This window comes from Nuphar pumila, chromosome 12, assembly GCF_984573655.1.
Source record: "Nuphar pumila chromosome 12, dmNupPumi1.hap1.1, whole genome shotgun sequence".
Lineage (NCBI taxonomy): Eukaryota > Viridiplantae > Streptophyta > Magnoliopsida > Nymphaeales > Nymphaeaceae > Nuphar > Nuphar pumila.
The window spans coordinates 28,561,248-28,576,365 of record NC_143260.1 but is presented as its reverse complement, the minus strand read 5'-3'; the positions used below and the strand labels follow the sequence as shown (position 1 = coordinate 28,576,365).

The following is a 15,118-nucleotide window of genomic DNA, read 5'->3' as shown; positions in this document are numbered from 1 at the left end:
TAAGATCTATATCCAAGAATAATGCATTGGATTTGTATCAAATCTCCAACCAAATGGGATCTATGGCACTAATAAAGAGAGATTACACTTGATTCAGATCCAGTTAGTTTATCGAATATGATTCATTTAGCTACTTGGATGTAGGAGTCAGCATCAAGAACTATAATGGATCAGGTTGGGGTCCAAACCCTATATCAAAGTCCGCACCGGGCAAGCCAATTAGGATCCGGAAGGACCCACAGCCTATCGCTTGTCGCTTGCCGGATATGGATATCGACTTCAGGATTCATGGGGGGTGTGCTTGACTTCTAATTGGATCCAATCAGGATGGGTGGTCCCCACACAATCCGGATCACTCAATGGGATCCGACTCGTTTTACAGTTCCCAATGACTTTGACTCTGATTTGGAAAAGCATGCTCTCAGTGTGTGCGTGTGAAGTCCTCAGAGGACCACTGAGGCGACGTCACGTGCACCGTCATCAAGTCTCCATAGATATCTCTCCACGTGTCCCAGAAAGTAACGAAAGTCTTCCTTCGTCTGGTTACTTCAACAAGAGCGAGAGAGAGAGAGACCTTTCTTCTTTGACTCTTTCGTTTTCTTGCCTCTCTTCGGATTCCGATTCCGATTCCGATTCCGTGGAAAATCTGCTTCTAGGGTTTTGACTCGCCTCTGCATTTCTTTTCTTCTGTTTGTTTGTTTGTTTGGTTGGTTTCCCTTCAGATGTGAGGAAATGGAGGCGAGTGCGGTAGGGGAGAACGGGAGCTCGTCGAGGGACCGGGACCGGCCGCCGAATCCTCTCGGCTGCGCGTACCGGCAGTGCTTTGGCCGGTTCGGTTCGCCCTGCGGCAAGAGCCCTCTGGTCCGCCACGCCTCCCTGGTAGGCCCTTCCTTTCGTTACCCACTCTTTTCAGTTGTTAGGGTTAGGGTTTTTCTTCTTCCTTCGCGCCGAGCAAGGTCGAATCCGCGGTGCGCAGACCGCAAAGATTCGGCCTTGGCGCGGAGAATGCGCTTCGGAAGAATTTGGGCTTTCTTTGCCCATTTTCTTGTTGACGGCACGAACCCGAATGATGTTGTTAAAGATTGATGCAAATGGTGTTACCCATTGATGATTTTTATCGGGTTTTTGTTCTTCTTCTTCTTCTTCTTTGCTTCGTCTTGATTGTGGTTGTATTGAATTATGCAGTTCTTTTTGTTCTCAAAAGCTTTTTTTTTAACCTTTGGTGAGAGTTTTGGGGCATTTCTGTTTCGATTAATTTCTCTGTTGACCATTTTATTTCGGCGTATGCTTGAATATGGAGATTTTTGTTTTCTTTGTTTGTTTGTTTGTTTTTTGGCTTTTCGGATTTTGTAGAAGGAGAAAAGGGTGGAACGATTCGTTGGTGGTGCATACGATGATTCTGAAGACGATAGGGAGGCAAAGCTGGAGGTCCTCCCTTTTTACCATCTTCGTCTCCTCTGAATTTCCATGAGTTTTTATGTATTGTTCTGGAATTGGATTGTAAACCATGGTAGTGGGCAGGATGTGGTCTTTGAGTGTTTGCATCTTTGCATGTTAACCGAAGAATTTGGTCCAACTTGGTTCTTTTAGTTTATTTAAGCATTTTTTTCCTTTTTCCTTTTAAACTTCTACACGATTGTAGTCGTTGAAGTTTAGAGGGAATTTAGATCTGCTTGTTTGTCAAGCCGAGGGCGAAGACAGAGTTTTCAGCTTTAATGCAGTCTGGATGCCCAAGGGAAAGCTTGACAAACATAGTACTTGTGATGAATTTGGATAGATAGAGTCGTAATTCAAAATCAACATGCTTTTATATGGAAAATTTTAACTTTTGAAAAGAACAAAGTGGGCAAAATGAACGAGTTGGAAACTTCCATGAAAGGTTGAAACTTGAAAGTTTCAAGTTGTCCGTTTCTGAAGTAACGAAAGATGGCTGAATTGTGTCCTTTTCTGTTGCCTATTATTCCCCCTATACCACTCATCAGATATACATATTGGTTGTTCCTTATCAGGAAGAAACCCAAGCTTTTCAATACTGCTGCTTCTGGTCTCTCCCTCCTGCACACTCTATCCACTCCTATGCCCTTTTCTCTAGCAAAAACTTATTCTTAAGACATAGCTATCTCCAATGGAACTGGGTGGAACCATTCCTTCATGTCCGTAGTTTGAAAGTATGAACGTCTGGTATCTCAGGCCAAGTTGCATACGTATAAGTTCTATGGGAAGGCATGTCTTATTAAACAATGTGCATGCTCAAGTTTACGAAAATGCATGTCCCCATATTCTTCTTCTCGAGCATCTCATATTTGCTTGTACTTCACTATGTAAATGCATCATCCATCATCACCTTCAGAATCACCTTTTCAATATACAGTAACATTATGGTTTGTCGTTAGTACTAATATATGAACAACACTAGATAGGGTGACCTTGTGTAAAGCCAATTAAACTTTTTGTAATCTACCTCATAAAGCTTATTTGAGTCCCAAAGATACCATCGGCTTTGTCATCCATAAATGCATTGGCTGAACTTTATCTCTATTGTTGATATATGTTGTGTTTACCATATAAATTTCAGTGGGATCAAATGAGATAGCTACATGGTTAGGTTGCACTATCATAACTGAGAAGATCTCGGGTTCGAATCCCACGGGGGTTATCCCCCAGCTTTCCTATCAACAAATAAACTATATAAATTTTCAGTTCGTTCATTTTTCCAATGGAATAAGGAGAAGCTGTTGCAGGTGAAAATGGACAAAGAATCTGTTGAGCAACTTGAGACCGAAGAGGGAAAAGAAGGTTCTGAAAGTGGTTTCATTCCTGTTGTTCGCTCTGGTGGATGGGCTGATATTGGAGTCAGGAAGACCATGGAAGATGTGTATGTGTGCTTTGATGACTTCTTGCATGATTGCAAGCATTTAGGAGGACCCAGTGCCTTCTATGGGGTAAACTTCATTATTTTTTCTCATCTCTTGCATTTACCATAAATAGTTCTGACAATATCTCCAATTATATAATTTTAATATTAAGGAAGCTAAGTGTGGAATGATATTTTTAAATGAAGAAAAAAGAAAAAAGATTGATATAGCCTGTAGCCATATTTCATTGGCTAAGCTTCACTAAAGAAATATATTTTTATTTTTTCCTTTGACCCTTTGTACCTTATGTAGTTCCCTAATAATGATAAAACATGCTGCATAAATATTTCACTTGGGCTTTTTCATAATTTCTTTGGAAAGGTTTTCGATGGCCATGGTGGTAAGCATGCTGCAAATTATGTATGTGACAATCTTCCAAGGTTAATACTAGAGGATGCTGATTTTCCAAGGGAGATAGAGAAGGTAATTGCCACTGCATTTCTGCAAACGGACAATGCATTTGCAGAGGCCTGCTCTCTTGATGCAGCGTTGGCATCTGGTACAACTGCTTTGACTGCTGTAATTGTGGGAAGGTGAGGGTTTAAGTGTTTGATGATTTTTGTGTGATATTCTGTTCTACCTTGAATGCTAGCTGTTGTTTGCATTGCTACAGAAAGTCTTCCAAATATCCAAATTTAGATTCTCTTAGTTTTCAGTTGACAGATTATGTAACTACTTTATCTAACCAAACACAAGATCCATCTTTTTCTAGGTGGGTCTAGCCATAGGGTTACCTCAGGACTTTTGTAATTCCTTGTTTTGCTGAAATTGCAGAATAATTTAGTCCTTCCATGATAGCATCCATGCACATGGTCCATGCTTTTATCCGATGCTTTCTTGCTTAACATGTGTGGTGAATTAAAAGTGATCTGACACATAACCGTCTGACATTACATTGTACTGCACCAAAGATTAGTTTTCGCTTTTTGAAGATCTGATCTAGGTGAATCAAGTGGGTAGGCTATGGTGGTTTGATACTAAAAGACACACCATATATACACGTGTGTGTATAAGGATAAAGGAAGTTGTCATAGATCCACTTTTGTCTTATTCAAAATTCCTCCCTCGACAACTGTTTGACCTGTTCATTGGATTTTCTTGAAATTAATTTCTCATAACAATGTGATTACTATGATAACCTTGTGTGGTAAAGTTAGCAATGATAATTAGAATAGTCTATTCAAATGTTTGAAATATTTTCTCTTCAACTCTCTCACGAAAGGATAATCCAGGGAGCATTTAGGAGCTCTAGGGGTATGTTTGCCTTTTGCAGAAACCAGAGTGTTTCTGTTGGACCATGCATCCCACCATGCAATGCAAACATGAAGGCTGCTTTTCCTCATGGAAAGGGGCTTATAACCTCTGGAAGTGCAGAGGTGAGGTTAGTCTATATTCCTTCAGGAATGGATTTTCTTTTGTTAGCCATAAGTGAGAAAGAAAGAATAAATGTGGGAGACAGGACCATTTTGTCAGTGGGAGACTTGTTGTGTTAAAGGCATGGTGCTGTTCCTTTGATTTGCCTTCCATCTGTCCCAATCTGGGTACAACTTCACTCAAACACTAAAGGTTTGGGGCTCTGGAAAAATTCTACTTTCAGCAGAATTGCTAGCCAACTAGGAAAGTCTTTTTGGTGTGACTCATCAAACTCCTATGCTGCTTGTTATGTTCACTCTGCTCGCTGTCCTCAGCTATGGGATACACTTGTAAAAGCGAGTAGTGGCAAACTGTAGTCATCATTTACATCATGACCTGTAGCTTGAAGGTTACTCGGATAGCTAGAGGGGGATGGTCAGACTCGGTTTCAATGGAAGAAGGTATGTAAAACCTTCTTCCACAGGACATGAACATACCCTAGGGGTAGGGCTGGTAAACGAACCAAGCAGCTTGTGACTCGGCTCGGGAGAGCTCATATAGATAAAGTATATATTTTTATGTATAATATATATATATATATTAAGTGTAATATATGAAAAGAAGAATGCATAAAGTATATATAAAAAGAGAAAGATGAATGAAAAATACAGAATAAAATATGAACTAACAAGTGTAATATATAAAAAATATATATTTTAAGAGTAATATAAAAATTTATATTCCATGTATAAATAGCATGGAATGTTTTTACATGAACCAGCTCGTGTTCGGCTTGTCTCATTTAGGGACGAGCTGATCTCAAGCTCGTCTCAGCTCAATACGAACATGAGCAGAACCACGAGATCAATCCACTGGCAAACGAGCTGAGCCCGAACATATGCCCTGTTCGGTTTGTTCGGCTTGTTTACCAGCCCTACCTAGGGGTTTATCTGCCATTTCTCAAAGCTGAAGGAGGTTTTAAAAGATTAGCTTAATGTTTCCTTCCCCTATAAGCCATAATTGTTTCATATATTAATGGTCACTGTTGGAGGTACCTATTTTGATAAAGGAAGAGCCACATCTAATAGTTGTATTTAATGTTTACAATCAATATAAATAGCCACCATGTTATTTCTAGATTTGTTGAAGTTAAAAAAAAGATTTGAGCTTATAAAATCCTGAATGTTAACAGCAGTCACACACACACACACACACACACACAATCAGACACATTACTGCATGGTGCCCACACAGAGTTGTATGTCCTGCTTATCCTGCTAGTTCATTATTATTTTTTTCTAAGATGTTGGTTGTGGAGTGTCTGTCTTAAAATATTCTAGAAGGCATACACCATTGTGCTTTTTTATTGCAATTAATTTTGCCTCCCAACTTGTTTGATGCACTGTCACCGATATCGGTGATATTTTGAAAATATCATGAGAAGTACCGATATTTTAAGGTAGCCGATATTAAGGGTAATATCTCGTGATATTTTTGAGAAAAACTCTTTTTTTTATTGTTTGCATTCCTATTTTTTTGTTTCTTTTATATTTTAAAACCTTAAAAACATTTTTCTTTATATTTTTGAAAGAAAAATAATGCAAAACTTATTATTTTCTTAGTTTTTTTTTGTTATTTTATATTTTTTCAAATTTTAAACTCCTGAGATTTATCAAATTTTGAAAATTTCTTCGAGAAATACCCTCGCCAAGAAATTACCTTTAACGATTCAGGTGACTGGTGTGATGGTTATGAAAGATTTCTAGCACTGGATGACCAGTTTTCTGCTTTTCTTTTCTGAGGATTAGAATAGTTCGTTTTACCAAAATACACAGGCCAAAAGCAGAATTGTTGAACATGGTAAACAAAGAAATTAATCTTTTATAAATTAAAATTATTTTCCAAATGTAAGAAGATATTTAATTTCTATAGAACTATTTGACTTTGTGTATTTATTTGTAAAAGTCACCTTGTGAACATTTTCTGTTGGTGATTGCTGGCTTGTTGGTCTGTATTCTAATTAGAATGTTTGAACCAGAGTTTCCGAAAGCTTCATAGATAGGTGGGAAGCCAGCTTTCCGGAAACTCGCTTCGGAAGCGTGATACTCCTCTCCAGCTTTTTGGAAACTCACTTCAGAAGCGTGATACTCGCTTCCGAAACTTAATGAGAATCTCGATTCTCCCATGCTTCTCCTATGCTTTATACATGCTTCATCTATTCCTTTTGTATGCTCTCACTCTACTTTTCATGTTTTTTTATGTGTTTCCTGTAAAAGTATCTTCAACAAGATACTTTAGTCGATAACACAACAACCTTAAGAATAAATGTGTGAACATACACACCCAAGAACACTTGTGCACAACAAACACAACACACCGAATCACAAATGTGCACTTGCACCCATAAGTTTCATAAACACTAAAGAGGTTGGGCTATAATCCCAAATCCCTTGAAGAAATACAAGAGGAGCTGCCCATATATATAGGGCTTTGGAGGAGGCCTTGGGAGGGGCTCCACATAGTCGTTGGAGCCCCTCCAACGGTCACAAATGTGACCGTTGGAGGGGTCCAACGACTAGAGGGTTGGGCCCCTCCCAATGCATGTACAATGCATTAAATGAAAAAGCAAAAATAAAGAAAAAAGAAAAAAAGAAAATACAAAAAACATATTCTTGAAAAAGAATATGTGTAAAATTCCTAAACTACCCTTACTATGACTATATATATTTTATATATATAATTGGTAAATACATATACATATATTATATATATGTATATGTATTACCTTATATATATAAAATATATATACGAAATTACAAGTTTGATTACATAATTTAACACCCCCCCTCAAACTTAGGGCAAGATGACCGATAGTTTGCCAAGAAGGAAGTTGAACCGCGGAGCGCACAAGGCTTTAGTAAAGAAATCTGCCAACTGATATTCGGACGTGACATAAGGAAGATCGATAACTCCTCGGAGATATGCTTCACGAACATAGTGACAGTCCATTTCGATGTGTTTTGTCCGTTCATGAAAGGTGTGGTTCTTTGCAATGTAGATTGCACTTTTGTTGTCGCAGCATAGCTTGGTGGGTCCTTCAATTTTGATCCCCATGTCTTCTAGCAGTTGGTGAATCCAAACAATCTCCATAGTAGTAGTGGCCATGGCACGATATTCAGCTTCAATTGAGGAGAGCGACACCTTTTGTTGCTTCTTGCATCTCCACGAAATTAGTGAGTCTCCTAAGAACACACAAAAACCAGTGGTGGAGTGACGGTTATTTGGATCACCTCCCCAATCAGAGTCAGTATAAGCAATCAATTTTAAGTCAGAGGAAGAGGACAGAAAAACTCCGTTATTTAGAGTACCCTTTATGTATCTTACGACCCGTAAGATGGCACTCATGTGAACGGATGTAGGCGCATGCTGAAACTGACTTGCAGTATGGACTGCATGGGATATATCTGGTCTGGTAATACTCAGATACATCAGAGATCCTACAAGCTGTCTGTAGGGTGTAGGATCCAACAGGGGAACTCCATCATCAATTTTCATCTTTGCTCCTACAACCGCAGGAGTTTCACACAGCTTCTCATCTGTAATACCTGACCTGTCAATGATCTCAGAAGCAAGCTTAGTTTGAGATAAGAAATATCCTCTAAGAGAGTATGCCACTTCAATTCCCAAAAAATAAGTTAAAAAACCCAAGTGAGACATTTCAAATTTATCTTTTAAGATTGATTTTATACTTTTAACCCCGTTAGAATCACTCCAAGTGATGAGCATGTCATCAACATACAGAAGTAAAATTACAATCCCTGCATTGGATTTTCTAACAAATAGAACAGTGTCAGTAAAACAAGAGGAAAAACCATTCTCAATCATAACAGAGTTAAATCTATCATACCAAGCCTTGGGAGCTTGTTTTAGGCCATAGAGTGCTTTCTGAAGACGAAACACCTTTCCCTTAGGAGTCTCCATTCCAGGAGGAGCATCCATGTAGACTTCTTCGCTTAAATCGCCATTTAAAAAGGCATTTTTCACATCCATTTGATAGATGTTCCATTTGTTGATAGAGGCAACGGTTATAAGACATCGAACAGTGACCATACGAGCTACAGGAGCAAAAGTTTCTTCATAGTCAATACCATATTCTTGACTATATCCTTTTGCAACCAAGCGAGCTTTATACCTTTCAAGGGATCCATCACTTTTAGTTTTTACTTTGAAAACCCATCTGCACCCTATTGTTTTCTTGCCTTTAGGAAGATTTTGGAATTCCCAGGTTTTGGCTCTTCTCAGAGCCTCAAGTTCATTGTTCATGGCATTAATCCATTCAGGGCATTTACGTGCTTCTTCAAAATTTCTAGGTTCTATATAAGAGTGGATGACACTAAGGCAAGCTCTGTATCTTGGGGAGAAAGAGTCATAGGAAATGAACCTAGAAGGAGGCCTTCTACTTCTCTCAGTTCTACGAGGGATCACTTCATTCTGAGAGGCACTGGGACTGACATCATTATATCTGTCAAGAGCACTCCTAAAGTTGTTTTGATCTCTATGAGAGTAGGTGATAGGGTCTCTTGGTAATTCAATAGGTTGATGTGACGAAGGAGACAAGGAGATGTTTTCCTCGGTTTCAAGTTCATTTGGGTTACTTTGATCTGACTCATTATCACTAGTATCATCGTCCTTATTCAATAAATCAAATAAAAAGGAATAATCCATATTTTCATTATGGGGGTCACAACGTTCAAATCCACTAACATTTTCCAAAAAACTCACGTTCCTGGAAACATACAATTTATCACTTTTGATATCATAACAACGAAACCCCTTTTGGGTTTCAGAATAGCCAAGAAAGGCACAAGGAATGGCTTTTGGAGAAAGTTTGTCATTCTTATCAGTAAGAACAAAACACTTACACCCAAAGACCCTTAACCTGCTATAATCAGGTTCCTTATCATACAATTTTTCAAAGGGAGAAATTTTGTTTAAATTTTTCGATGGAAGTCGGTTTATGAGATAGACAGAGGTAAGGGCTGCCTCAGCCCAAAGATTTTTTGGAATGTTTTGAGAAATGAGCAAAGTCCTAGTTGTTTCAATGATGTGCCAGTGTTTTCGTTCGGCTAACCCATTTTGTTGAGGGGTTTTCGGACATGATTTTTGGTGAAGAATTCCAAAATTTTCAAGATAACTCTTAAATTCATTTGAGAGGTATTCTCCTCCAGAGTCAGACCTAAAGATTTTTAAACATCCATTGAATTGATTTGAAATCATCATGTGAAAACTTTTAAAGGTTGAAAAAACTTCATGTTTATGTTTAAGTAAATAGATCCAACAAAACCTAGTATAGTCATCCACAAAGATCACATAATATGAAAAACCTCCTTTTGACATTACCGGAGCCGGTCCCCATACATCGGAATGGACAATTTCAAATGGTTTTGTCGTAAACATGGATCTTTGAGGAAAAGGCAAACATTTCATTTTCCCAAGAATGTATTCATTACACAAAAAGTCACTTTTACAAAGATGTTTAACAAAAGGCAAATACGAGATTTTAACAATATTGGGATGACCCAATCTCTTATGCCATACATGAATGTCTTTGTTTTGGACGACGTTGCAAAATTGACTCTTGGGAACTTGAAGAAAATCTACGTAGTAGAGGTCTCCTCTTCTAGAACCTTCCCCAATCAATCTCCCGGACTGGCGATCCTGTATCCAACATTTATTAGAAGAAAATTTTATATCGCAACCATGGTCCGAGAGTTGGGAAACGGAAAGAAGATTTAGGTTAAGGTTTGGGATAAAACGAATTTTTGGAACAAAGAAGTCTTGTTTTTCAAAATTACCTATTCCTTTAATCTCAAGAGATGTACCGTCCGCGGTTGATACAAAGGATGGAAAAACACTTTTAGAAAAATTTGAAAGAGTGCAATAACTAGGGGTCATGTGAAAGGATGCCCCGGAATCTAAAAGCCAAGATGTCTTACCGGGGGAAGAGGATGACATAGCGGCTCCGGAAGTACCTTCCTTGAGAAGAGGTTGTAGGGCTTCCACGATTTGTTGAAGAGAAAGAGACTCACTTGATAAAGGGGGTCGTTCTTCAACTTGAGATGCCATAGCCGTTGCAATCAATTTCTTCCATTTAGGACACAAGGGTTTGATATGTCCGGGTTCTTTACAATGATAGCAAGTTACTTTGCTATAGTCTCTTTTGCCATACCGATCATTTCCTCCTTGACCTTGATTCTTGAAATGAGGAGGTCTATAGGTCCTCATGTTATTTCCCGGTCTTGACACGGCATTAGCCATTTCACCATCTTCTTGAGTAGAAGAAGTAACAAGAATGCAAGGGTTATTTTTGCCAATCCCCATACGGGTTTCTTCACCACTTAGCTTGGTGATAACATCTTCGAGTGAGGTGGATGTGAAGGCGGAGAGAAGAGAGGACCGAACTTGTTCAAATTCGGGTCTAAGGCCATTTAAAAAATTGAAGAACCGGTCTTCTTCAAGTTGTTTGTGCCTTAATTCGATAGCCTCACCACTCCATTTAGGTTCAAGAATTGCGAGCTCGTCCCAAATAGAGGATAATTCGGCAAAGTACTCCCGAATGGTCATGTCATTTTGTTGGAGAGTCAAAGCCCTCTTTTGAAGAAAGTACTTGTGGGATAGATCTCTTGAGGTGTACATTTTCTCAAGATATACCCAAGCTTCGGAAGCCCTTTTAAATTTGATGATGTTGGCATTTATCTTGGTCTCAACGGATGAGAAAATCCAAGATAATATCTTGAAGTTCTTCATTTCCCAATCATCATGTTTCTTAGAATACTCTTCAAGGGCCTTTTGTCTTTCATCCCCTTCAAGAATCTTAATATCACCTCCTTCAACAATGGTAATTTTGGGTTCCGGTTCCGGTATGGATCCATAAACGTAACCCCAAAGCCCCTTTCCTTTAATATGGGCTTCCATATTACCAGCCCAAACATGATAGTTTGAGCCATTAAGCTTAAACCCAAGAGAGAAATGAGAGTCTTTTTCGCCCATTAGAGAGGAAAGAATGCAAGAGATAGTATGTACCTTAATTACTTTTTGCGTCTTTCTTGACAAAAGGAGCTCCTAAAATATTGCTCGAAGAAGATGATCCTCTTTGATTTCAAAAAACATGAAGGCACGCTTCCCGAGGAATGCAAAAGAAGGCGAGTCGCAATTCTTCTTCTTCAACGAGGCTCTGATACCATGTAAAAGTATCTTCAACAAGATACTTTAGTCGATAACACAACAACCTTAAGAATAAATGTGTGAACATACACACCCAAGAACACTTGTGCACAACAAACACAACACACCGAATCACAAATGTGCACTTGCACCCATAAGTTTCATAAACACTAAAGAGGTTGGGCTATAATCCCAAATCCCTTGAAGAAATACAAGAGGAGCTGCCCATATATATAGGGCTTTGGAGGAGGCCTTGGGAGGGGCTCCACATAGACGTTGGAGCCCCTCCAACGGTCACAAATGTGACCGTTGGAGGGGTCCAACGACTAGAGGGTTGGGCCCCTCCCAATGCATGTACAATGCATTAAATGAAAAAGCAAAAATAAAGAAAAAAGGAAAAAAGAAAATACAAAAAACATATTCTTGAAAAAGAATATGTGTAAAATTCCTAAACTACCCTTACTATGACTATATATATTTTATATATATAATTGGTAAATACATATACATATATTATATATATGTATATGTATTACCTTATATATATAAAATATATATACGAAATTACAAGTTTGATTACATAATTTAACATTTCCTTGCACGCTTCTCACTCACTTATATGTGCTTTCTCTAAATTGGCAATCATCATTTTTAGATTTTGTTAAAAATTTAATTCTTACACTAAAAGTCATGAAATTTAAGAAGTCGCTTTTATTTTAGTTTTTATTTGCGTTACATTTCGATTCTCATTCTATTCTTGTATTGTTTTTTTATTCCTTGCATCCTGCTTCCTATACATTTTAAATTGCATCGTTTCTCGCTTTCGCTTCCCATATTGTTTCCCGCTTCTGCTTCCTAGTATGGCAACCTTGGTATGAACGAGCTCATGTAGATCTATATAAATAGGAAACATTCGATCTCTGAAATTTGAATGATGCATGGTTTCTCAAGATAAAAAAAAAATCAACTTCAAATCTAACGTGGTCTCATTACTTTTTCCAAATATTGGAAGCTTCCATGATTCATTCTATATATCCATTATAAATGGTGTAGGTGCTCACAAGTGGGCCAGACAGTTTCTGGTGTTCGCCATTGCACTACTGATTGTTTACTACTATACATGATGTTGATTATGGCAGTTTCTTTTTATTTTGCAATGTTGTTTTATCAGTTACGTAAACTATATCTTTCAGGTCCTTGGTGGTTGCCAATGCTGGAGATTGTCGTGCTGTTTTATGTCGTCGAGGCAAGGCAATTGAGATGTCAAGAGATCACAGACCCGTATGCTTGAGAGAAATGAAGAGGATAGAAGCATCTGGTGGCTACGTTTCTGATGGTTACCTCAACGACCAACTGAATGTTGCCCGATCTCTTGGTGATTGGCACATGGAAGGATTGAAAATTCCTGGCAGCAGCGGTGGACCCAATTTGGGGCCATTGAGTGGAGAGCCTGAGATGATGAGGGTGAGCTTGACTGAGGAGGACGAGTTTCTTATCATTGGGTGTGATGGAATCTGGGATGTTTTCAGGAGTCAGAATGCGGTTGACTTTGCTCGAAGGAAATTGCAGGAGCACAATGATCCCTCGACATGCTGCAAGGAACTGGTCAATGAGGCACTCAAGCGTAACAGCAGTGATAATTTAGCAGTAGTAGTTGTGTGCTTCCAGCCAAAACCACCGCCAAACCTTTCTGCACCTAGGCCCCGTGTCCATCGGAGTATCTCAGCAGAAGGTCTGCGAGAGTTGCAGAGTTTCTTGGATAGCTTGGGGACTTAGCAGTCGTGATGGAAGAGGTGGGAGGACGGTGTTTTGGTGAAGCAACTGGTACTTTTGGGTCTTTTTTGCCACCATTTGTAGCCAAGTAGTTTTTATTGCTGAGAAGTTTCAACTGTAACATATGCGGCTTATGTTAATTTCAACCGAAATTTCTCCTTGATTTTTTGGTTTAGACGTGCCATTGTCTTTTATTTGATTGTGGTTATACTTGTTTTCAGTAAATTCCTTTTGCGTTTTCTGGACTTTCATGGTTCAGCTCATGGACAAGTTTAATACATGTCATTTAGGAAAGTTGACTGGTATCCTTTTCTGTGACAGTTCTGTATATGTACTTTAAAAAATGTGTTTTCAAGAATAATCAACAATATTTCGCCATTTTTTCTTCTGCGTCAGGTTCATCTATGTAGGTTTGATAAACAAGAAATAACATGGGATTAATCTTTAAAAACTTGGGGTTTAATCTGCTTCTTTACCTTAATGTATTTGAAGGTGTTTCCTTGACTGAAAATGCTGCTATTTTGGTCTCTTTTTCACTGTCATTTGTAGTTGCTCTATTCATGATAGCTGGAAAATGTCAGTAATTTTCAATATGACGTACATTATTGCAAAAAACGTTTTTATAGTTTTAATAAAATGCTTTCATCTTCATTACTGCCCTCTGTTTTGCTTTAAGTGTTCTTTTTCCTTTTTTTTCCTGAAAATTACCCGAGACATTTCTGAAGTTTTATAGGTAAAAAATCTCCAGAAATTTGTTGATGAGAAATTTCCTCTATACCATAGCTGTGACTGTGCATTGTCTAGGTAAATTGTAAGTGAAAGCTTGAGGGTTGAGTTTTTTTTTTGAAAGTCCAGCTGGGGTTAGGCATGCCCCTACCAGATATCTCTTAAGCCCCATGTGGCAGAGGGATTCGAACCTGGGCCTTCAGCTTGGCACAGGACCACGCTTACCACATGGGATACCACCTCGGTGAGGGTTGTTAAGTCGCAAGAGATCTCACCAATGGGGGCTCCCCTTGTCTGGTAGGAGCAGCTATTGCACGTCCACCTTGTGTTGGGACGTTGCAGGTTCAAAACCCAATGGTATAGTTGTAAACTGGTAGGGGTCTGCCTAACCCCTGCTTGCCTTAAAAAAAAAAAGAAAGGTCGCAAGACATCTAAAGTCAAGTTCACGTTTTATGCAGTGATCTGGTATTTGATGAAAATCATGAAATGCAGTAGGTTATATATTGATCTTCCTCCTTACGAAGGATCCCATCACACGACGTATGATGGGATACATCATATTATCGATCCTAGCCATTCAACCGATGGCTAAGAATGGCCCACGGTCTCATCCAGGATGTGAACTAATACTAGCCGTCCAGATGGCAGATGCATTGGCTGGACGATTATCATCGGCATATGATGCATGGTCATCATACTTTGTATGATCCAATACGTTTTCTGTGAGCTAATTGGTTATATGTCTTATCGTCCATAGATGATTGGGACATGCTGCAGACATTTTCTTTTTCTTTTTTATTTCTTTTGTATACTGCATTGCTGTAAAAACACTGATTTTGTCAAGGTTTTAGGTTTTCATGTTAAGGAATTGTTAAAAAAAACTTACCAATCTTTCAAGCTGTCCATGCTTAGAACCTGTCAGATGACCCGATCTTGCAGTTTCTCATTACTAGCAAGATCCATTGACAGTCCTAAGCCACTGAGCCTACCATTGTAAGATGGTATCAATTGTCACAAATAGTTCAATTTCATTAGGAATAAAACTTTGGATGCATACTTTGTAGCTGGATATGATGATCTTGGTTATGTTGCCAAGGATTGAAGGTGCAAATTTGTGAATCCTAGGG

The 15,118-nt window shown here is 38.7% G+C and overlaps 1 protein-coding gene across 3 annotated transcripts; it reads left to right on the top strand.

Annotated features, from left to right (window-relative positions):
* The first annotated feature begins 407 nt into the window (after positions 1-407).
* On the top strand, positions 408-13,443 carry LOC149820439 (putative protein phosphatase 2C 57). Of its 3 annotated transcripts, none has more exons than XM_089982152.1 (5): positions 408-879; positions 1,354-1,428; positions 2,742-2,942; positions 3,237-3,448; positions 12,686-13,443. In XM_089982152.1, the coding sequence occupies exons 1-5, from the start codon at positions 733-735 to the stop codon at positions 13,266-13,268; spliced, it is 1,218 nt and encodes a 405-aa protein (XP_089838278.1). In that variant the 5' UTR covers positions 408-732; the 3' UTR covers positions 13,269-13,443. The 3 variants fall into 3 exon arrangements, with proteins under 3 accessions (XP_089838278.1, XP_089838279.1, XP_089838280.1); XM_089982154.1 differs by lacking the exon at positions 408-879 and adding an exon at positions 900-1,121; XM_089982153.1 differs by lacking the exon at positions 1,354-1,428 and having other exon boundaries at positions 417-879.
* Positions 13,444-15,118: the final 1,675 nt, after the last annotated feature.